At 38.0% G+C, this 22,821-nt stretch overlaps 1 protein-coding gene across 1 annotated transcript in view; it reads right to left on the reverse strand.

Moving 5' to 3' along the window:
- BICC1 (BicC family RNA binding protein 1) overlaps nt 1–22,821 on the reverse strand; it is a 114,761-nt gene that overhangs the window by 39,933 nt on the left and 52,007 nt on the right. The window contains exon 3 of the mRNA XM_049809650.1: nt 18,283–18,352. Within this exon, the coding sequence (XP_049665607.1) occupies nt 18,283–18,352 (70 nt within the window). The remainder of the gene's footprint in view (nt 1–18,282; nt 18,353–22,821) is intronic.

A 22,821-nucleotide genomic window follows, 5' to 3' on the forward strand; every position in this document is an offset into this window, starting at 1 on the left:
TCTCCAGCAGCCTCCAGTTTACATGTAAAGGCAGCATGGAGCACATTGCAAGGTTTCTGCTAATGGCTAAAAGCTCCTAAAAAATCAAAAACCAGTATGTCAGCTAATTCCAGTTTTCAGTGAAAGATTGTGACAAATTTGTACTTCCAAGTAATTTAATTACAATGATAAGAGTTTATATTACTACATTCTAGGGACTGAAATTTCAGTTTTAACTACACTTGCTGCCAAGTACTCTCACTGGATGTTGAGCCCCTTGATAACTCCCTGCATATTACAACTGTGTTTGTATTTTGGCTCTCCCTTATCTGCCTGAGTTCAAGCAAATTGCTGTTTTTTATGGAAAGCACAACAAGCCCTGAACAAAAATAGAAAGGCCCAAAACTTAGGTCCTACTCTTCTTATAGGAATGAACACAGTTCAAATCACTGGTCTGTAAATTTACTTGAAGTACCATGCCCACCTGCTGGCTCCTTTGCTACCTAGAATTTGTTTCTTTAAATCATTCACAAATGTGACCATAAATGTATTGTACCCATCTCTGAGCCAATACAAATTCATGATTTTACATTTTTGCATAGAACCAGCATTCGCTGGCACACCCCACCCCCCACTGAGCACAGAAGAATCGACAAGCTAACCACAAACAAGATAAAAGGCTCAATCAAATGTAACTTTCTTTAAAAGCTTTCTCAGCTGTCACCTACGCTGCACGCAACTCAGGGAGAATTGATTGATCGATCTGCCTGGTTTCTGAAATGGTAGCAATCTAGAGGCTTATATAAATAACTCCAGTAAATGAAGTATTTGCTGCCAGCTGCTGGCACAAGGGATGCTGTGGATTTGTGTGTATCTAACTGCTCAGATGGAGGACACTCAACGTGAACTCCTGTGGCCAAGTTTTGAATGGCCTGGGACAGTCCCTTCTGTTCATTTATTTATTGCAAAACAAGGAGGAGTCATCTATTCTTGGGTCAGCTCCTCCAGAAACAAAAGAAATAAATGAACTTGTGATCTAAACACAACAGTTCTTTAAAGTATACAGTTATAGGGTTTGGGGAATTTTTCTTCAGAATATGAGAAACAGTATGCACTGACAGTTTCTCATTTACAGAGAAAGTTAACAAAAAGCAGATGTAGCTCATAATACAGCGACTGCAATACACGCTGTAATTAATCCGGCATTCCAAACAATAAACACAATGTCAGCAAGAAACTTGCTTTAAATCTTTAAGTCAATTACATATTGATTGCCTTAGCAACACATTACAGAAAATATTTACCCTTTACAAAGCTGTGGTAAGATAAGCAATAGTTCAAAAACTGCAACAGGTAGTCTGTAGGTTAATCAGGAAGCTTAGCAGTGAGTGAGTACCCAAGATAAATACTTGCAGAACTACCAAGATTCTCCTCCTTGATATATTCACAAGCCAAACATCGTAACACAGAAAACAGCAGAATTTTTCCAGCTTTGTATCTCAGACTGAGGACAGCAGCCACTCACAAAAGACAGACTGGATGTTTTGTGGGCATGCATACCTTTCAGACTGAAAAATATGCAAATATTGTCAATCTTGGCAAATTATAGAAGAACCAAACTAGAAGATAGTGAGGTATAGGGCATTTGGGCCTTCAGGCAGAGAACATGTCCACTTAAAAAAAAAAAAAAGGTGGCAGTCGTGTTTCATCTGATATGCTGAGAAACTCAAAATCATCCTTTTTTTGAAGTTCTAGATTCACAGTTTAAAGTAAAAAAAACGCCCAGTGTTAGTTTTCCACTAATTGTTTCTCTATAGCAAAAAAAAAAATTTAAAAACGTATGGCCCCTTTCCAGCATCTCCTACAAATCCATCATGTCCTATCAATTTAAAACCAGGAAAACACAGAGCAACAGCTGTGGACAAACAACATAAGGCAGCTGAAAATTGTCCCCACAGTTTAGCTGTCTAAATATTTGTGGGAGAAGACAGATTTTCCATTAAGTATAGAAAAGTCATAGTCAAATTCTAGCTCACTAGTAAAAAAAATAATTGACAATTCAATCAATAATAGATTTATGCCCTATTCAAAGAGTTGCCTTCAACTGATCTTACTCTGACAAATTTCAACCAGAAATAAACAAAGACTTTTTGCAAATACTTGTTTTTGTTTACTGCTACTACCAGGCATAAGAGTCACTCCAAAAATTACCTGCAAGCACAAGACTTAAAAAACAAATACGCTGCTTGAGAAAAACTAAAAAAATACGACCTAGTACTCCCCATACGCTACCACACCAGTTTAACTCCTGAATATCAATGGTGGGCATAGGATTATGTCAATATTTTATTTAGCAGCTATAGCCTTACATACCTCACTGCCTGGGTAAAACTTCAGCCTGCCCATGCCAAAAGAAAAAAAGGGGGGGGTGGGAGGGGCAAAGAACCAAAAAGCTAGTATCATCGCGGTGATTAAGCCAGTGGCAACTGAAGCAGGTCAGCAAGTGAGGGTTTAATAGCAGGAAGGAGAGATTTGCAACGTTTTCAGAACAAAACTCTTCAGTGGCACTAAGACAAACCCTCAGTCTCCTGGAAGTTCCAATTTACTCATCCAACCCTCCGGAGTCCCGCCTTCTTTAGGAGAGGCACGGTAGCTTTAAAAAGAAAACTCTCCATCCTCTCACAGCAGTTTCAGCGCCTGCCCCTTCAACTCGGCACAAGCCTGGGAGCTGCTTGTCCTACCGCTTCCTTCTCCTCCGCGTGAGCCGGTGCTGAAGTACAGACACGCAGAGCTGCCACATACCCCTTCGGAACCACTCGCTGACCTCCTCCAAACGTTTGCTCTGTACCTGACCAGCTTCTCTCCGCCTAGTAAGGCAAGGAAAGGCCAAGGGAGGCACAGCCTTGGTTGAAAAGATGCCACAAAACTGGGTGCCCTGTCATCCGCTAGCAAAGCCGGCTGGGACAGCGCAATACTCGCCACTGGGCTTTAAGTAGCTAGGCTCTGCTAACGGCAGAATACTTGTGAAATAGTACAACCACACGTGGTTGGGGCTGTGGCAGGAATTGAGAAAGAAGCCAAAATATTCTGCAGAGTCTCACCCGTGAGGAATGCCTCTCCCAGCACTGACTCTCACCCCAGCTCTGCGCTCGCATCGGTTCCCTGCCAGCAGACGAGAACACAACAGCAAAGGACACCGCTTGCAGATACAGATTTAGGAACCTAAGTTTAGGCACTCAAATATAAGTTACCAGATGTTCATTTTCAGCTGCTGCTGAAGTCAGTAATGACTGTGGTTCAAGTTTTATTTACGAAAATGACAAAAGAGGAAGAAGCAAAAAACACGCCAAAAAATATCCCTGTCTGTCATTGTATATTGGCGGGGTGGGAAGAAAAAGTTAATTGCCAAGAGTCTCTTGCTTCTTGACAATTTCTTCCTTTGGGCTGATATGCTGTTTATGCTGCTAAGTAGTATTTTTTTAATATAATGAGTCAGCTGATCAAGAGCATAATCCATTTTGCCATAAGCTCCTAAATTTTATTATCTCTTTGTCCTGCATTTTACAACTAACTCATGCTACAAATAGCCTTCTCTAGAGTAATTTTTTTTGGTTTGTTTTTCTTCTTACTCTCACTCTGGAATGAACCCCATCTTTACTTCAGAAGCAAAAAGTTTGCTCCCCTCCCTAGTGCAATGACATGCACTGCTGTGGCTCTTCTACATGGATTCCTTCTTGCAGGGTCCTTTAGTAAGCATCTAAATCAGAATCAGTTCTTTTAAAAAAAATATGTCTCAGAAGTAAAGGACTGAACTGTTAACAGGTAGTCATTTAAGCCACCTTTGTTGTGGCAGGATCTAGTATACTAGAGCACTGCTGACAGTTATTTAATCTGTCCTGAAGAATCTCCCCCAGGAGGGACCCCAAAGCCTATGCAACTTATTACAATAATTAGCTACCCTTGTCCTCCCTAAAATCCCAGAGAAATCTGTGACAGAAGTGTTTGCTTTTAACCCTGTCCTAAGTAGACACTGATAACAATTACCTTTTTCCTATTCCCACATAGCCTTCATTCTTTTTATTAAATTATATATAACTTTTTTTTTTTTTAAACTCTTACCAATTCTTGTTTTCAAACATCTCCTTTGCTTTCCCCTGGGTTTTCTCCAAATTGTCCAAACTCAGTCAGCATTGGTAACTGGTATGATTTCACAGGTGAAACCTCAACACTACTAAGTTGCATAAAATAAATATTTATTTTATTTACAAACCATGAGCCTGAACATACCTCCCAGTTTGCTTTATTCTGGGATACAGCATCACACACCAGTGCCTGTTTAATCTGTCGTACGCAATGACGTTTCAACGTCACTGTCTTCAACACTGTACACCTGATCTTTCCTCTCCAAGCAGCCTGAGTTACCATTACTGAGCTGTTAGTAATTTTGCATTGTTTCTCCAATTTGTTTTGTGTGTAAACTGTGTTCTGTCAACTTGATGCCAGTTGCAAATTTTAAATACATACTATCCCATCAATTAATCACCAATGAAAACACTGCCCAGTATGGGACAGTACATCAGAATATCTAACAGAAGGAAAGATACTACATTTCAATCATTTTAAGGATGGAAGTCACTGGGCCTCCTTAGGTTTCAGGCAAACTTCCTGCAAGAAGGAAAGAAAACAACAAGCACTGGAACCAAATAGTCATGTTCAGTGGGTTTTTTCCCCTCCCAGAAAGCGTATGCTCATTCTGAAAGTGTAGATTTCTTTGAAGTGACCGAATATATATCTATAAGCAAGGCAATTCGTGTTTGCAATTCTCCACGTGACAGTACCCACAGGCAGAAAAGCTAACACGAGCTTAACTTCTCACTGCACTCCATTACAATAGAAACCGGAGATGAGAAATATATACAGGAATGTATTTTGCACATGTATAGCTTAGCATAACTACAAATTTATTGCTAAAAATCTCGGTGGGAACTGTTCGGCACTGCAATATTTGAAGCAAGTTCCACAAAACAGCTTGCATTTTCTTGAAGCCCAGTATTTTCTCAGCTTACTTTCTTGGCTATTTTTCTCCTCCAGCGTTGTGAAACCAAGCAGTTAACATTATTTGACATTGCCCTGGACACAAATCTAATAAGCTGGATGACAGTTGCACTCAAATTTAATCCTTTTCATTGGAGTTGTCTTTTACTTGCACACATTCTAGTTCTGTTTTGTGATTTTTACTAGAAAGTGCCAATATCCTCAACTCCCATAGACTAGAAATTAATGTTTTGTGTTCCCAGTATTTTAAATCATACATATGTTTTGATGCAAGACAAGACATCTGTTAAACGTTTAACAAATTGAAATTGCAGTCATCTAAATTGCATCTTTATGGAAGCGGCACAAAGATACTAGAGATGAGAATAGTGACATGTTAGATATTTAATCACTAGTCTAGGAGAGTAATGAAAAGTCTGCACCAATACAGTGGTGTTTACCAGCTTTTCCCCAGGATATTCATCAAGCAGGAACCTCAGAATTGTGTCTGATCTCCTTTCCAAGACAGGATACGTATTGGAAGTCCATGCCAGACACCTACGAACACTGGGCTGTAATCTTCCTCTCCACTTCTTGGTATATACATTTTCACCCAGTCCTTCCACTACAACTTCCTCTTTCCACCTCCCATCCGTTCTCGCATTATCTTTATACCATCTTTGGCACTTGCTCTTTATTATTCTACTCTTTCAAAAGCCTCATTTCTTTAAGACTCCCACTCTAACCTCACATTTCCTGCCATCCATTTGCTGAATCACATCTACCTCTTTCCAAGCGTCTTCAGCCTCTTCATCAGTCTCTCATTTCCTCTTCATGTCTCTCGCTTCCCCCATTCCACTTCATTCCCAACTTTTTCCTCTGCCACAGCTTTCCTCCCATTAACAAGAGATCATTTGCCTTTCCCTTTCACAGCAGTTAATGCAGGGAGTATATGTTGCCAGCAGACCTCAGTGACTAGCCCTGGTTAGTAGTAAGCATTGCCAGATGGTATCGGTCTCACTAGTTAAACTATACCAGCCAGCAGCTTCAATTGCTGCCACACAGCCAAAACTGCAGGCTACCAGGGTTCTCAACAGGCGTTTACCGTAAAATAACAATTATTTTGTAACTGCTAAAAATCTGGGAAATAAATAAATAAATAAAAAGAACACTGTTTATGCCCTGGATTTTGTTCTTTTTAGATCTGCCTTGCTTTACAGGAAATGTTAGTCTTGCCAAATAATCAAGGAATAAAGTGACTACCACAGTTTATACAAAGTTAAGTTTGTACAGATGAAAAGCTTAAAATTCTGAAAACCATATTATAGTTATTTTTCAGATATTCCCTCCCAGTGCTACTCCAGAAAAATCATATGATTCAAATTATAGTTTCCAGAGGAAGTCATTAAAGAAACTTTCTATCAATGATGGTTTTGTATGTTTGCACTTGGTCTTTGGCACAGACTCAGGCTATATTTAGAATGCACAGTACAAAGAATATTTGATTTGAAACCGAAGTCATTTTAAAAAAAGCCAATTTCATTTATAATACGAAGAGATTTGCAGGGACAGGATGATACTCACTTACGTTGTAATTCTAGACAGTTTATAGGAGTTGCACGAGTTTGAAGAGGGGAATGCAGTAGCCAGCCCTACCTGCAAGTGCTACTGTCAGCAGGAAAGCCTGGAGCATCAGGTGAGGCACTGGCTTTGTGTGGGGAAGACTGGTCTTTGGATGGCAGTTACAGAAGTACAGTATTAAGAAACTGGAAAGACTAAAAATTTTTATCGGCTACAGAATATCACACATTAGGTATTCCTTCAGAGTATAAAAATGTAGTGTTCTCCCCAGTAATACTTGTGGGCATACAGTTCTGGGAGGATTTTTTGGTGGTGTGAGGGTTTGGGTTTTGTTTGTTTGGACTTTTTTTAACTGTGACAAGATCCTTAAGTGGATGTCTGCTATGCATGCTAGTTTCTCCATGCTTTTGAAAGCTGTTTGGGGGTTCTGGCCTCCTCCACTCAAGACATTTTTGTTCCAAACAAAACAAAAATTTGAATCACGTTTACTAAACTAACACATCGTTACCATTCACTGACCAATGCTTAATGTGTAACTGAGATGTTGAAATTAGCATCCTCAACTAGGCTTGCAATAAGTTTTTCATATTAGTGTCGAAAGTTTGCATACAACAATGCATTAGATTGTCATCAAGAACTTCAACATCCTTGAAACTTTCTGAACCATTACGATTTCAACACATGGAAGCAGGAGTGAGTTATACTTAAAAAACAATCAAACATGACACTCCCTTTCTCAGCACTTCTCCAACCAAACCCAGGAAGAAGTACCTGCTGAAAAACAAAACAAAACATACTATGGGCTTGAACTGACATTTGACACCAAAAGTTTATCTTCTCTTATGAAAAATACTAAAGAGTATGAATAACCTCTTCTCTGAAGGAAAAAGTATTAGAACAGTAATAGTTAACAGATACCATACAGCATTACAAGCAGATGACTGCAGCCTGCCCAAAAGCTGCATTCTAAAGCCTGACAGACTAAAATACTTAACTGATTGATAGGAATTATCTCACCAGCATCTTCTGTATTCTGATGATCGTCACTGGTGATACAGGCTATTAACGCATTTTGTAGTCTTATTTCTTTCGAAAATGCCTATTTGATTTACATCAGAGCAAGATCAAGTCAGATAAACCGCTTTTAAGCAATTCAGACACAAGTTACAATCCAGCATAATTAGATAAAGACATAAAATAATTGAGGAAGTACTTCTCCATCTTATAAAGAACTTGCAAAATGAAGGTATTCTGCGTTCAGGTTATGTAACTATTCAGGGTTTTTTTTTCACCTAATTTCCATGATTTCAAAAAAGCTTCATAAGATGTCCCATTAATCAAGTTAATCCATTTTTACCTATGGGGAATATAGCATGAGTTTTGCTGCAGAAAGGTCAAGCACAAAAATAAGTTTAATACCATTCTAAGAACAAAAAACTTGCAATTTTCCAGATCATGTACCAACTCTGACTGAAATTTTATGAAGAAACTGCGGAGATAAGAAATGATCTTTTCTCCCCCCTCAAATCTTGTTAGCATTTTCAAGAAATAGTACAAAGCATCCTTTATCTCCTGACATGACTACCTTCAATATGCAGAAACATACCATTGTGAAATTCATGTGCTTCTAAGATATGAGCATAATTTAAAAAAACCTACTTATATACACAGTTGTCAGCTGGACAATCGCATAACAGGATGAATCTTTTTTCTAGTTTTTAGCAAGGTCAAATAAAAGCTGCAAAGGAATTTTGCTCCACACAGAGAGAGCTGACACAGAATACCCAAACCAACGGTTCTGTTGTCATGGGCACCAACAAGGAAAAGGCATTTAAATGCCAAGATTTTTAAGAAAAACCTTTACTGAACTTGTATAAAGTCAGACCCACAACTTTATACCTTGGGAACCAAAACTAAATAGCTTTAAGAAAAATCCTACCGACAAAAGAGCACAGGCTGCAATAAACCAGCAGCCCTGAATGCCCTCTCCGTCAGTGGGTTTGACACCAGGGCATGCCAGGCTGGAGGGCTGAGCTGCCTAGCAGGTAGCTATGGAGCCAGAGGGACAGACCTTAAGCATGCAGTAAGGCAAGAGAGATAAGACCACAACTGCACTGTTTAGCAGCTGTGAAAACAGTTCTGTCTCCCCCGATTCCACTTCTAGCATAACTAGTTACTACTCTTCCCTTTAGAAGTATAGTTGGAAAACAGACGACCGAGCGCACCATTATCGTTATTCCCAACACACAGAATAAGGCTGTCTTAGGGGTACAGCAATCGAAACTTATGGTGCTTATTGCTGTTCTATTTAGTTGTCTCAAATTGATGTACTAGGATTCCATTTCCACTTACGGGTGGGAAAGGCATGCAGAGTAACTTCAAAAGCTCATCTTATAGCACCTTTTTGTTGACCTCCGTGTAACCAGGTAGATTGCTCCTCTCCTGAGGGAACAGGTCCCTACAGCACAGTCATCAAATCATCACCTCCACCTACCTTATCGGATCAGTTATTGACAGAGGACTATGTCCCTTGCCCTGTAAAGATGGTCATCCACATGATCAAGGGAAGGCACTTGCCAACAGCACCACAAGGGCCTAAACCAATCCTTGTATCAGCAGCAGTGGTAGAGCTACTGGCAGAGTTCCAGCTGGTACACAGCAAGTTATCTTCTTTGTAAGAAGCAGCATGACATTGGACAATTTGAACCTGTATTTCTATTCATCTGCACTGAAATCAATGCTGAGACAACAGAAATTAAAACTTGATCATGGACCAATACAAAAGTTACCTTTGTTTTTAAGCCCTTGAGCATCTAAGCACTTCAGAGGATTAGGTGCTTTCTTTGCTGCATCACTTTACAGCCCTAGTTAAAGATGATAGAACAGGCCGTGGTTGTTCAGAAGCAGACATCGCTCCACATGTTTTGGGCTCCTATCAAGAATTATGGTACAGCCTTGCAGGACAGATGGCACAATGTGCAAGAGCATCTTAGTGGATTAGAAGCTAAAGTTTGTCAAAAAGCTCCATATACAAGGACCGCAGGTCTCCAAGGGCCTGATTAATTCCTCCACCCCACCCCCACTTTTTTCTTCATTTCATTGAAGCTTAAGGCTCTAAGGCAATTTAGTGGCTATTCATAGCACTGAACTTAAGATAGAAAAATTAGTTGATGGCATTCCATGTTCACCCTCCTCCACTCTATTTGTTTGGGGGGGTTTTTTGAGAACAGCAGAAGCTACAATTATTGTAACTAGAAATAGCACATGAAGAGATGAAAGTACATCAAGAACAAAAGTTGACCAAAACTATCAAAAATTACTGTTACAATACTTGTTTCATTAGCAAGTATGAAGTATTTGATAGTCCTTGTGATGCTGTGCGACCTTCTCAAGTGGGGCTGGCTTAGCATTTAAGACTGACATGCAAAATAAAACTCAATGCATTATTGCATTTACAGAAACACAAACTATGAAGTCCTTTTACAGTAATTTACAGTAAAGAGTATTTTCCTTAAGCTTTAAGACTGATAAGTTAGCTACACAGATATGTACTGGCAAGCATACAGGCAATTCTAGCATATTAAGCTGTTTTCCATTATTCACCACATTATTTTTTAGGTAGTTCCAGAGGTTATATATGCTTATGAATGAAGATATTGTCATTTTAGAAGTGAATGAAATTATAGGAGGACTTTTAGAACTTATGCACTTGAAGACTTTTAACACACAGTTTACATGGGCATATTCTTTAGAAAAAGAGCTGGATTCACTTTTATATTCAAAGAATTAAGATAAAATCAAGGGTAATTAAGACATTTACCCTTTCTAAAAAAGTGTTTTCATGCAACTTAAACCACCTCTGTAATATACAACCTTAAATCTCTTAAAAAAAAAAAAGAGGTACTGATGCAGTAGCTCAAGGTTATATGCAGATGTAAAATTCCCCTTCCTCCTGCCCTAAGATTTAAGTCTCAATTTGCCAAGCAGAGTGTATATAATAAATACCAATTGATTTGAAACATTTCTATGTTCAGATTGCAGCCATAAACTGTCTAAATCTACATATAGAAGTCTGAGAATATTCTTAACTTCAGTGTCCATATTCACAGAAAAGAGTTGCTTATTTTCCTCCATTATATATGTAAACATATGCACACCTTCACATAGACCTTTATTTTAACTTTCCAGACTATACTGATCTTCTCCATGAAGAATTCAGTAATTCAAACAAAAAAAGCTGATATTGTACTCCCTCACTACATTCATACAAACAGCAAAGAGGATCATGCACAACCAGGCTAGCCTGCCATGATCAACTCGAGTTTAACAGAGTACCAAAATAGGTTAAAATATTTTCATCTGGTCATTTTTTGAAATGCCAGTTTTATATACGTAGATGAATTACCGCCCCCCCCCCCCCCCGCAATTCCTCCTTACCATTCGCTTCTAGGAACACTTTTGGAAACGGTCTTATGAAATTGTACAGAATGTAACCATTATTGAAAGCAATGCACAGGGACAGAATTTATTACAAAAGAGCTCTTGCTGTTTAAATCAATGGGTTTTCATAGCCCCATATTAGGTTTTGGATTGTGGGGAGGTTGTGGGATTTGTTTGCTTTTTTGGTGGTTGGTTTTTGGTTTCTTGGGGCAGATTTTTTTTTTTTTTTAAAGTCCAAAAAAGCCAAACAAACAAGAAACACTACCTTCACACCCACAATCAGAATGAGAAGGTAAAAACCTCCAAACTCAAGAAGGGTAATTAATAGACACTGTGTTGCCAGTAACTGCAGTTTTTCCACAATACAGCTAGTTCCAACTTACATTTTAACAAAATCAAAACAAAATTAAAAGTAGGCATAATATATATGCATGGTGAAAAAGCAAAAAAGAAACTAATCTGTCTTCAGCCCAGAATAATGAAGTCATTTAAGGAAAACACAGAATTAAAAGTTGTGTTATGGCTCCAACTGTATTAAGTAGGGTTAACACGTACATGTAAAACCTGAGAAAAGGAAACATTGAAGACTTTAAAAATAAAGCAATCCTAACAGTCCTTGTTCTATATGAACACACACACAGAGCATAGCATTATATATTTAAACTGCAATGTCTTCAGTCTTGTCGATGCCAAACTGCTGGAAACAGAGTCTACAGTTTTCAACTTAAGGAGTTACATAAGACAAAGAAGTTAATAGCCTAAACTGTTAGGTAGTTTTTAGTTACTTTTATGCTTGTTTGACTAAACTCAGACTTGGACAATTTCTTGGGGAAAACTTCAGATTATGTAACTGCACTTTGCAAACATGCCAGTCTCTTAAGTACACCAAGCCACCTGGTATTTATAAAAAGATTAAGTACATAACTTAAAAGTTTAGTAGTGTATACTGAAATCCTTGTAGTGTTTCAGCAATCCCAGCAATAATTGAAAGCAGAGAAATCTATTCATTTCTCTGAACTTTGCATTTATTACAAAGTCTCATCAATGCAATGAGACAGAATCTCCTGAAGTGAGGGTCCAAGACCACTTTACGCCACACAGACACTTCACTGTACTCAAAGTTTCTCAACTGCTGCCTCATTAGGTTCATTGCTTTGCTTAGGGGTGTTTTGGATTGGTGGATTTGGGGGGTTGTGATTTTTGGTTGGGGGTTTGGGTTTTTTTTTGTTGAGGGGCAGAATCCAGAGACCTCCAGACACATTAGAAGAGGTGATGGTGCTGTTTAAAGCTCACATAACTCCTAGAGAACAATGCTGCATGGGGTTATTAACTCTTCCATTTTCACTGACATTTCATCATAAGATACTGGGTTTGAATATGACCGTTGACAATGTCTTACTTGCATCCATTAATACATTGGAACAAAGAATGTGAGGTGTTCTCCACAGGTTTTTTGCCACGTGTTTCACTGATATTTCTACTTCGGAAAAGCAGTCTCTCCTTTGTACAAATGTGGGATTCGGCTCAGTTCCAATATTGAAAGCAATGTCACTTAAGTCAGGGATGCTTTTATGTTTTAAGAAATGATATAATCTTTCCATGGAACACGTGTAAATTATGAAGTGTCTGCACATGGGACAGTAAAAACTGGCAAGTACAATGCTGAACTGCTCTTATGTTAACCACTTCTCCATGTATGATATTTTCTGTAAGAAGTTTAGCATCAAAAGTGGTTTTCACTCTTTTTAAAGATTTTGTTGGCAAACTAAATTGAGAAAATTAAGTACTTCTAAAGAGAAAAAGAAATTATCTGAAAATCATAAAATCAGACTGGAGATTTATTTTATGTAGCAAACCTACACCAAAAGAGTAAATAACCCCACATTGTATTTGCGCATTTATAAAGCTGCACAGCCTGACACTACATCATCTCTCTTCTCTCCCTCCCTTCTTCCTCTCAAAATGTGAACTTCAGCTTTTATTACAATATTGGGAAACAATTGAAAGTTGACTTAAAGGTCTGAAGCAGCAACCAGAGATTACATTTTAGCTTATTCTTGATAATAAGAAAAACTTGCATGCAAGTTTGGCCTTAAGTTCACCATGTAGTTACATTTCTGTTTTAACAAAAAAGTAAGTCTCTAGCTTTTGGAATGCGCAAAGCTCTTCCCCTGTGTCTCAACAACATTCAAATAAATGGGAGCAATATTTTACTAATTTGGTTGAAGTCTCTCAGAACAGTTATTTGCCTCAAATATAATATTACAGTTGCTAACTTTATTTTGCATATTGTATCAGCAGCTCAAGATACAAAGAAGAAAATACTGGACTCTGCTTGCAAGATAGCTTGCAAAAGGCACAGTTTAAGGAAAAAGTGTGAAACTAAACTGCCAGGCAATGAATGATAGCAGTGCCCGCTGCTAGTTATCGCTGCCTTCTTTCCGACGTCTTCAGTGCCATTGTTTCCTCTTCTCCTGCCATTCTCCTTAGATGTGAATTTCACACGCTATGTACTTGACTTGCCTTTGAGATATGCTAATGAAAAATAGCATGTAATAGATGTTTTTATAATAGACACTAGTTTAAATTTAAAAAAAAAAATTACTGAAGCTTGATTTTTGAAACAGAAGATGAAAGAATAAGCAAAAAGAAAAAAATCAGGTGAGAAAAAAACTACACAAACAGAACATAGACTGAATTTTCTTTTTCTTAACCAACTGAAAAAGCATCAGTAGTAAGAGGGGAAAAAAACCCCAAACAAACAAAAAGCAAACAAAACTCCAACAAATCCCAAAAGAAGAAACAGTAAATGAAAGAACAGGTGAAATTAAATAAGAGCAGCTCAAGAAAGGAAGAAATAAGGAAAAAAAAAGAAAGAGTGGGTAACTTCAGCAGGTGATGCACATGAAGAACTAGAGATTGTAATCTGGAGAAAGCAGAAGAGTAATGAAAATATGGGAACAACAGGAAGAAAGAAAAAAGAGCAACAGAAGTTCAGTAAAAGCAGCCCTTTTTTAAAGCGAACAGTGAAAGAGACCCGAGAGTTATCCCTGCTCTGTAAGCTCAATTTACTTCACATTTCCCCTTACCACCTTTTTTAACTTCCCAAAATTTTCCTTGCTCGAAATCTCTGAACGAATTCCTGACTAGAGCCACTAAGTTTCCAGGAGCTGAAATGATTCTTAGGCTGGTTTTTACCCAAATGCTATTTCAAGGCTGTCTGCATTCTGAGCATATGCATATCTCCATAACTTCTTTATGGATGTTGAAATACAGAAGAACACACTTGTATGGGGTGGGAGGTGGGAATTAAAAGAAGGAAAGAAAAAGAGTAAGGAATATGGGTGAAATCTAAACTCACGTGTACCCATTTCCTAAAGTTCTACAGAGCACCTTACATTACTATCAACAAGCACTGTTGCCGAAAAATGCGACTTTCACCTCCTCCCAATGCATTAAGCTCTAGAGATCCATACAACCGTATGGTGAAGCAGACTGAGGATACAGTCTGGGTTAAAACAGCTAGGGTTAGAACAGCTAGCAAATGCACAAAAAACTGTTCCCTCCCCAACAGTAAAAATTATCCATGGTTAGTTTTAAGCCATCCTGGTCCCCTGCGTGACAATATAAGCACCAGCGACAGCACAGCAGAAAGCGCTGGACAACAAGAAGAACAGGAGAGCAGGACAAGTCAGTATTTTGGGGAGGGAGAAGGAAAAATGTTAGCTTATGCCTGCTTTGAAAGTGTTTGTGGAGCTATAGCATCTGACCATTTAGGATTTGGCAATCTACTCTAAACTTTTAATACCATTGAATACAACTTTAAAAGACAATTAATAGCATTCCTAAGGAACAGTAACCATAACAAAGTGAAAGAGCACATTAAAAGGGGAATGGATGGAAGAGTTACTGTGTGTCAGTTCGATCTTTAATTCATTGGACTACAGAAGATCCGAAACCTCCAGAACATGATTTCGGTATGCCCTGAACTCTTCAGCATCCATGCAAAGCAGAGCAGACCGTGCCAGCGCCGATTGTTTCATTACTGCTGGACAGAAATCAGTCATTACAGAAGTGCTTTAAATTGTTCACTTCCCTCTCTGAAGCCTTAATGTTATGTGATCTCTTTGTCAACCTGAATAAATGGCTTGCTTAAAGATGCTACTGGAAGATCTATAGCTGCTTATGTGTTTTCTAAACATGTATTTCAAAATACTTTAACCCTCATCACACCTCATCACTAGAGCAAGACTGCAGCATCTGGTGTTCATTAAAGCCAGGAAATTCCTGTTTTGCTCTTTATGAAACTGTTGAGAATTGATAATTGATTTTTTAATTCTAGCCCTTGCAAAGAGCTATTTTAACAATTTCATATTAAATAATAAATTTTAACCAGCAAGTTTTTTGAAATCCAGACATTAGTCTTCTGCAATTTAAAATGTTTCAGGAAATATTTATCGAGTTTGAGTTAATGAATTGCCATTATGGTACTCAACATATAGTATTTTGCAATCATCAATTTAAAAGTTGTAATCTGTATAACACAGAAAAGGAAAAATTTAGCAACTGGCTGGTCATCTACTCCTAGTGCTTCAGCTTCATCACAGTAAATTTTTTTTTCTGCAAGATCATAAAAAGATTCTGGGTCTTGTACAGAACTTAATTTTCAGATCCTTGCTGAACCTTATTACGCACATCTTGTGTGCAAAATTCAATACCTCTGTGTTGTAATTAGAAGGAAAATATGTACTGTGTCCCTGTTGATTTGGTATCAACTATCTCAAATTAAAAACTGACAACAGCAGTGAGAAGAACACCACATTAAGCCCCAAATGTTTCTGTTGTGTTGTTCAGTCTATCATTAAAAAACCAGCACAGCTAGAGATGTCTTCATAATGATTGTTTTTCCCCTCATATTTTGGGAGGAAAGCTGTGAATGACCAAAGGCCGCAACATACATCCACAGAATGTGAAGCTACTGAAACTGCAGGCAAATTGTACTGAAAAATCATACGAAAAATCTGTTATCATTTGATGATGATGGGTACAGTGTATGGCTGGGATACAAGACGGTCCATCTGTAACTGCTTCTCCCTCACTGAATAACTGCTTATCAGGCACTCCGTTCCCAGCCAAGGAGACTGGGAAAGATAGCATGTTCTGAGTTCAAGTCCCCAGAGAGCCAGCCAGTTATGTGTTGCTGACTCTCCTCTCAATCACAAACTGTCATTAAGTGAAGCTAGAGTATGTTAAACACTTAGACTATTTTCCCTATATAAACAGCTGCTGTAGCTGCAAACGGAAAGTTACAGAATTGCAAACAATTGATACCAAGCATAAACACAATATATAACCTACGCTTTATTTCACAAGAAATAGGAACCTCTAGGTTAAGGGGTTCCTTGTACACATATTGTAATTTACTGTGTTAGGTGTACATATACACACAGCTTCCCAGAGCAAAGCTAGCCAGTGAGCAAAAGTCTTAACTCCAGAGCCACCCTGCAGTCCCCAGGCATTTGAAACATTTTTTTTTTAATAGTGTACCGTATTGCTAAAATGCCTAGTTTGCAGGCCATCACTATCTAAAGTTTCTTTTGGCATAAAGACTTTCCAGGATAATCATTCCCACTACACAGACTCAGTATACCCAGCTGTATTATGTTTTGCCTCTCCTCAACTTTTACTGTTATTATCAGCTCATAACTTTTAGCTGGTTTATTTCCCCAGTTATTCAAATTCATCCCTTATACTGATAGATCTTCACAACAAACCTAATATTATCTTCTTTTTGAGATCACTAATAAAGAGGTTAAATTAATCTACATATAAAGCTGCTGCATCTCTAAGTACTGATCCAGAATCCCAGTCAGCCACCTCTCTTATCCCTCTTTCCATAGCCTTTCATCCGTGCTTTTCATCTTCAGAACTAAGTTCATTTACATTTGAAAGAAAATAAGTGCAGGTACTGCTTTATTTCTTCTTTTCTCCCCTCAAAAGAACAACAAACTCTCCTGCCTCAGTTTCCTGAGGAGCTTTAGCTGTGTATCAATTCATAGCACCTCAGGCAGAAAGTATGCAGAACAATACAGGTAGAGCACAGGTTTGCACAGAGACCTTGTCACTCTTACATTACTATAAACATTAGTTCCACATATGAATATATACGTACACGACACCTGCATTTTTTCCAGTCTGAATTCTTTCCCCACTCTTCCCCTCTCAAGTGAGATTCTTTTTCCATGCAAGTGGGGAAAAAAAAAATTAAATCAATTTGTACTTCAATACGATGTGGTAACTAACGTACCTCAGAGACTGAATCTCATTTTACACCATAAAAATTTTATTAATCCTGCACCTTTCTAAAGAGATTATTTTTCTTCTCACGAGACCTTCATTATACAATAGTTGTTAGCCCACATCTCCACCTATACATTCTAACTATAACGTACAGAGAAATTAGTTGAACTCCACTTTCTTGGTTTTTAATATGTAGCAGCCTGAAGAGAAATACATGCAATAGTAAAAAAATCACTCCAATTTCATTTTTTCCTGCAGAAGAGGAGTTAAGTATTACTTTCATTCAGTCACAACTATGATTCTTTAAGAACAGACTAGAACGCTTATTTAAAAAAACCAAGATGTTCTAGATTATATGCTTAGTTCACATTAATAGGCTGTACTTCCAAAAGAAGCGTAATTTAAAACACATAAGACTGGCCATTCCTAAGAAACAGCTCTACTTAGGTTTTTTTAAAGAAACCAAAAAAAGCATGCAGACTGTCTCTGTCAGGGACACAATGAGTATATATTGTTCTAACTGGGCTTGACCAACACACATCTTTGTACTCTACAGAAACAAACAAAAAAACCCACAGAACACCCACTGATCTACAATGTTACCAGAAAGACTAACTGACTTTGGCTGCTGTAAAATAAAGAAACCATTCAGTTTAGATGCAGAATTACACAGAAGAAAACACACATACTAAACAGTAAGTACAATAGTATTGATAATAAAGTACTTGCAGAAGTGCTAGCTACTTCAAATGGGTTTGCACATCAAATACCTATATAAAGCTGAGATAACTTCAACAAGAAATTCTTATAAAAACAGTAGACTGAAAAGAAAATATTTCAGGTGTTCAGTATTGATATGGTGACTCTAAAGACAGAATTGTTTATTCTGTGGTTTTACTACTCTAACAACTAATCCCATCCCATAAAAAAAACCACAAAACAAAATACCTTTTTTCGATTTTGCGCCAATCTTCAACTTTGATGGCCAAGCAATCTGTGTATTTGTTTCTTCCATAATCTGTTAAAAAGAAAGCATTTATGAAAATTTTTTATTGTTCTCCTACAAAGTCAAAAGTTCATTTTTGGAAAAGATGGTGTTTACCATTTTTAAATCTGTTAACTATTATTATTTATAAATAGCACCAGTCATTAACTACTTTTATGGTTTTCTTGAGAAGAATTTTTGCCTGGTGATAGGTGGAGCCAAGCTCTGATCATTCAAAAGAAACCAAAGAGCAATCCAAGACACTCAACAATTTCCATGAAGTTCAAATGACCGCTACAGCATGCTCTAGGTCTACCTCAGAGGGAAATTCAAACCTTTACAATTCAATAAAAATATTTGTTTAGTTACCTCAAAATGGCTTCTAGGCAAAGACTATCAAATTTAAAGCAGTCCTTTTGAGTCTTCATAAGTCAGGATACATTGGTTTGCCTTCACAGGTGGGGGTTTTTTTGCCTCACCTTTACCTTAAAGCAATTTTTCATTGTAAGCCTATCCAAGACTTCAAAAATTTTACTTCTTGGTTTAGCAGTTCAGAGTAGAGATTTGACAGCATTTACTACGCCACAGTGTGCAACCTATCTGTAAATCTCCAACTAGGCAACAGGGAAAAACCTTACCCACACAGTTAGACTTTGAAATTCATGTAGTCGTTTGGCTCAATGTAGACTCTCATTCTATTACTGCCTTTTAGTGAGTAAGTCCACTAGCCATAGGCATATTATACTGAAGTTTAATACTGGCAGAGAGCTATAGAGCATCACTAACACATTTAGTAGTAATTTAAGGTAAGGAACTGAATGACACCAAAGACTTCATATATATAAATGGAAGTTCAGTTCTAAGAAATGCTGGGCATGTCTACTGAAACTAAAAAACTTCTTTTTTATATTGAGATGTCATCAATAAGTATGATGAGATCATACCTTGTCACACTTGAGAGATGAGAGTACCTGATCATCATGAGTAAGAGAGTATCTCATCATCATGAGGACCTGATGAGAAAGATCTGCCCATATTAGTCCATGACAAGATGGTTGTAGGATGCCCAAGAAATGCATCTAGATGGTTGCAGGATGCCCAGAAAACGTGTCTATTAAATATCATGCTAGGCTGCGTCAGACATGGCATTTTTTAATAAAGATATTGATTATAGAAGGCTCTGATGAATTTTCGCCTGGAACAAGTTGTCCAGTTCTGTTCACATGTAGACAAGATTTTGTACAGCAACAAGCAAAAGGGTCCTTGCTCCTTTGAAAATTTCAATAGCTTACTCTAAAAGAGATTAAGAGCAAACAGTTTGCTCAGCTTGCCTAATGTCAATTAGAAGGGGCCCTAGAGTCACAGAACAAGTTTGGAAGAAAGGGACCTTTAAGTCCAACCTCATGCTCACAGATGGACCATGTTGCAGTTAGGTCAGGTTGTCCGGGGCCTTGCCTACCAAGCTGTCACCACCTCGAAGGAAGGAGATTCCACAGGCTCTCTGCACACTTATTCCAGTGTGTGGCCACCTTCACTGAGAAATTACTTTCTCATACCTGGTTGAGCTTTCCTTTGCTCATCCTTTACCGTTGTTACCTGTACACTTCAGGAGAAGTCTGACTCAGTCTACCTTCTAACCACACGCAGGGTAGCTGAAGACTGCTATTAGATCCCTCACCTCCTCCATGCTGAACAAACCCTGCTCTCAGCTTCAATTTGTACGTCAACTGCTCTAGGCCCTTGATCAACCTGGTGATCACCCACTGGGGTCACTCCCACTTGTCAGGATCTTTCTTGGGCCGAGGGGGACGTAACTGGACAAAGTACTCCACGCGCAGCGTGGCAGTAATTGAGCAGACGGGAATCACCGCTCCCCTTGATCTGCTGGGTCATACTATTCCAGACAGTGCGTCCATGTAAAAATACATAGGGGGGGTAATAAGTATTAAGATTATTTAATGCATATAATGGTAACAAGTAAACAAGTGGTCACTGTAAACTTAGGCCGTAAACTTGAAAAAACCCTAAATCAGAAGAACTGAAAAGAATATTTAGTTGTTCTAAGTCGGAAACAGGTAGGAAAGGCAAAGGAGAGAGCGCTTTTCAGATGGCAACTCTCAGCATCTGGTTCCTCCTGTATAAAGAGTATTTGTTTCAGTTTCCTCAGGAGGACTTAAAAAAAAAAAATAAAAAAAATCACTGATACAAACGCAAATTACAATACACAAAAAGCAGACACTATCCAAAAAAGTCAGCTCACCAAAACAGGGGGGCAGGGGGAAGACATTATTAAGCAAAGCAGTACATTTTAGTACTTTTAGTCATCTGCAACAAGTGTAAGCAATAACAAAAAAATTAAAATTCCACAATAATTAGCCAAGCCACTTCCAAGAAGAAAATGAACGCATTAAGAAAACAGCTACAACACCAGTAAGTTTTCCATAATAGTATAATTCAGAACTAAGGCAGACTTCTCCAGCAGTTCTTAATTCTTATCTTCTACATCCAAATCCCTAGGACATCACAACAACTTCCAGATTAGTACACCATGTGGAAAAACTGAAAGTGTCAGCCAGACTTCATTATACTATATTTTTGGTTTCAGCAACTATTGGATAATAAGTTACAGCTGAAATAAGACATTTCCAGGAGGGTGAAATTCTATCAGCAACATACACATACTTTTCACAATTTTCCAAACCAGATGTGAAAAAAGCTATTTCAAAGAATTCACTTGTGTCTAATAGAGGGCTTTGGGCCAGGATTATTCTTAATTGTGCAACAGGCGATGAAATACACAGAAAATAGCAAGGCATTAGCTAAAAGGAGAAGGGAGATGCTAAAACAAAGAACGGTGCAGGACTGAGCGAAAGAAGATCCAACATAAAAGAAACCGTAACAGAGGAGACAGAAGAGGAGTGAGTGAATGTCAGTCAAGACACGTGTTACATCCTATCAGTCCTTTACCCTCTCAATAAACCTTGGAGACTGCTTTCTTGAAGAAATTAAATCCTCCCCATTTCTCATGCTAAACCAAAACAAAATGTAAGCCCACGACTTCAGAGATGCACACATTCTGGGGACATATGAGAAAAACGCATACGAGATCTTCAAAGGAAAAGAAGTCTGACTGCCAGCCACTGAGATTTGGCCACCTAATATCCTTAAACTCTTTGGAGAATGCAATGCTAGAAATTACCACATTAGACCAAAAAGAAGACTCAGTTTGGTCACTACAAAGACAAGTTTATCTCCCGTCTTAGGCAGTTAGGCAAAAAAAAAGTCTGGATGCATTTAAATGAAGTGCATTTGTTGAAGTACAAAAATGCTCAGAGTATGTGCTGGCTTTCAACTCCAAGCAGTAAACTTTATGATAAATTCCAAGCTGATTGCAATAAACATCATTTCCACAGTTTTGAAAACCATATATTATATTGGAGAAAAATAAAATAGTTTTTGCTTGCAGCACTTATTTTTTCACCAATGAAAATAATTTCTCTTGCCTGTAAAAAAATTTGAGAATTTTGACTACCTGAAAAGGTTTGCAGTGCAAAGTAACTTCTGGCTTTATTTTTGAGAAATCAAGCCTTTCATAGGAACCCTTAAGAAGAATTTAAACTGTATAGCTTCCTTTTTTAACAAGTTATTGTATTTAATTATTTGTGTCTCATATTTATTTTAACAGCAGAAGTGTCACAAAGCTCTAGAAAACAAGAAACTGAGGTTCTACTACCACTGTTAAACTTGAAGGTAAAAATGATGTTGAAAACTGTGCAACAGTAAAACTCTACATAGCGTAGATCACTGCTGCATCAACTTTTAGTTCTGTTTTACCATTCTAACCCAGGAAGTTTTAAGTGCCAGAATTCTATTTTTTTTCCTGAAACATATTTGGAATCATGCCATAAAAACCTCAACTGCATGTTGCAATGGAATAGTTTTATTAGTGAAAACTCAGTGTTATGCCACATACCCTGAAAACAGCAGTACTGCTCTGAAATGAGCAAAATAGAAAACAGAACTCATGTTACAAGTAATATACATATAATACATGTATTTTATTTGTATAAATACTTCAGTTAGAAAACATCTAAAGGAAATTCAACCTGGGGGTGACTGAATCGGAGTTGATGATCTCTGCAGAACAGCACCTCTGCTTAGGTTTCCTTTCTTTTCATACAAAGTGATAGGGTTTATACTAATCAGAACTCTCCCCGCCTTGAGGGATCAACTGACCAAAGGCAGCAGGCATATTTGGCAGCAATATTTAATCCCACGGTAACTAATCTCATGCTTCTACTCAAAATCAGGAAAATGCTAAAAGTTTTCTATCTACATCTTCTCTTCCTCTCCTTTCCCCAAGAGAAACTGTAGTGTTTACGTAGCCAAAATATGTAAGCTGTTCTCAGTAGAGAACATACAGAAGATGACACAAGATACTGGAAGATACCAACAAAACAAACAAGACTGCCCTGACCCTGAAAAAACTGGCTCTAGTTGCA

Source organism: Accipiter gentilis, chromosome 9 (assembly GCF_929443795.1).
Source record: "Accipiter gentilis chromosome 9, bAccGen1.1, whole genome shotgun sequence".
NCBI lineage: Eukaryota > Metazoa > Chordata > Aves > Accipitriformes > Accipitridae > Astur > Astur gentilis.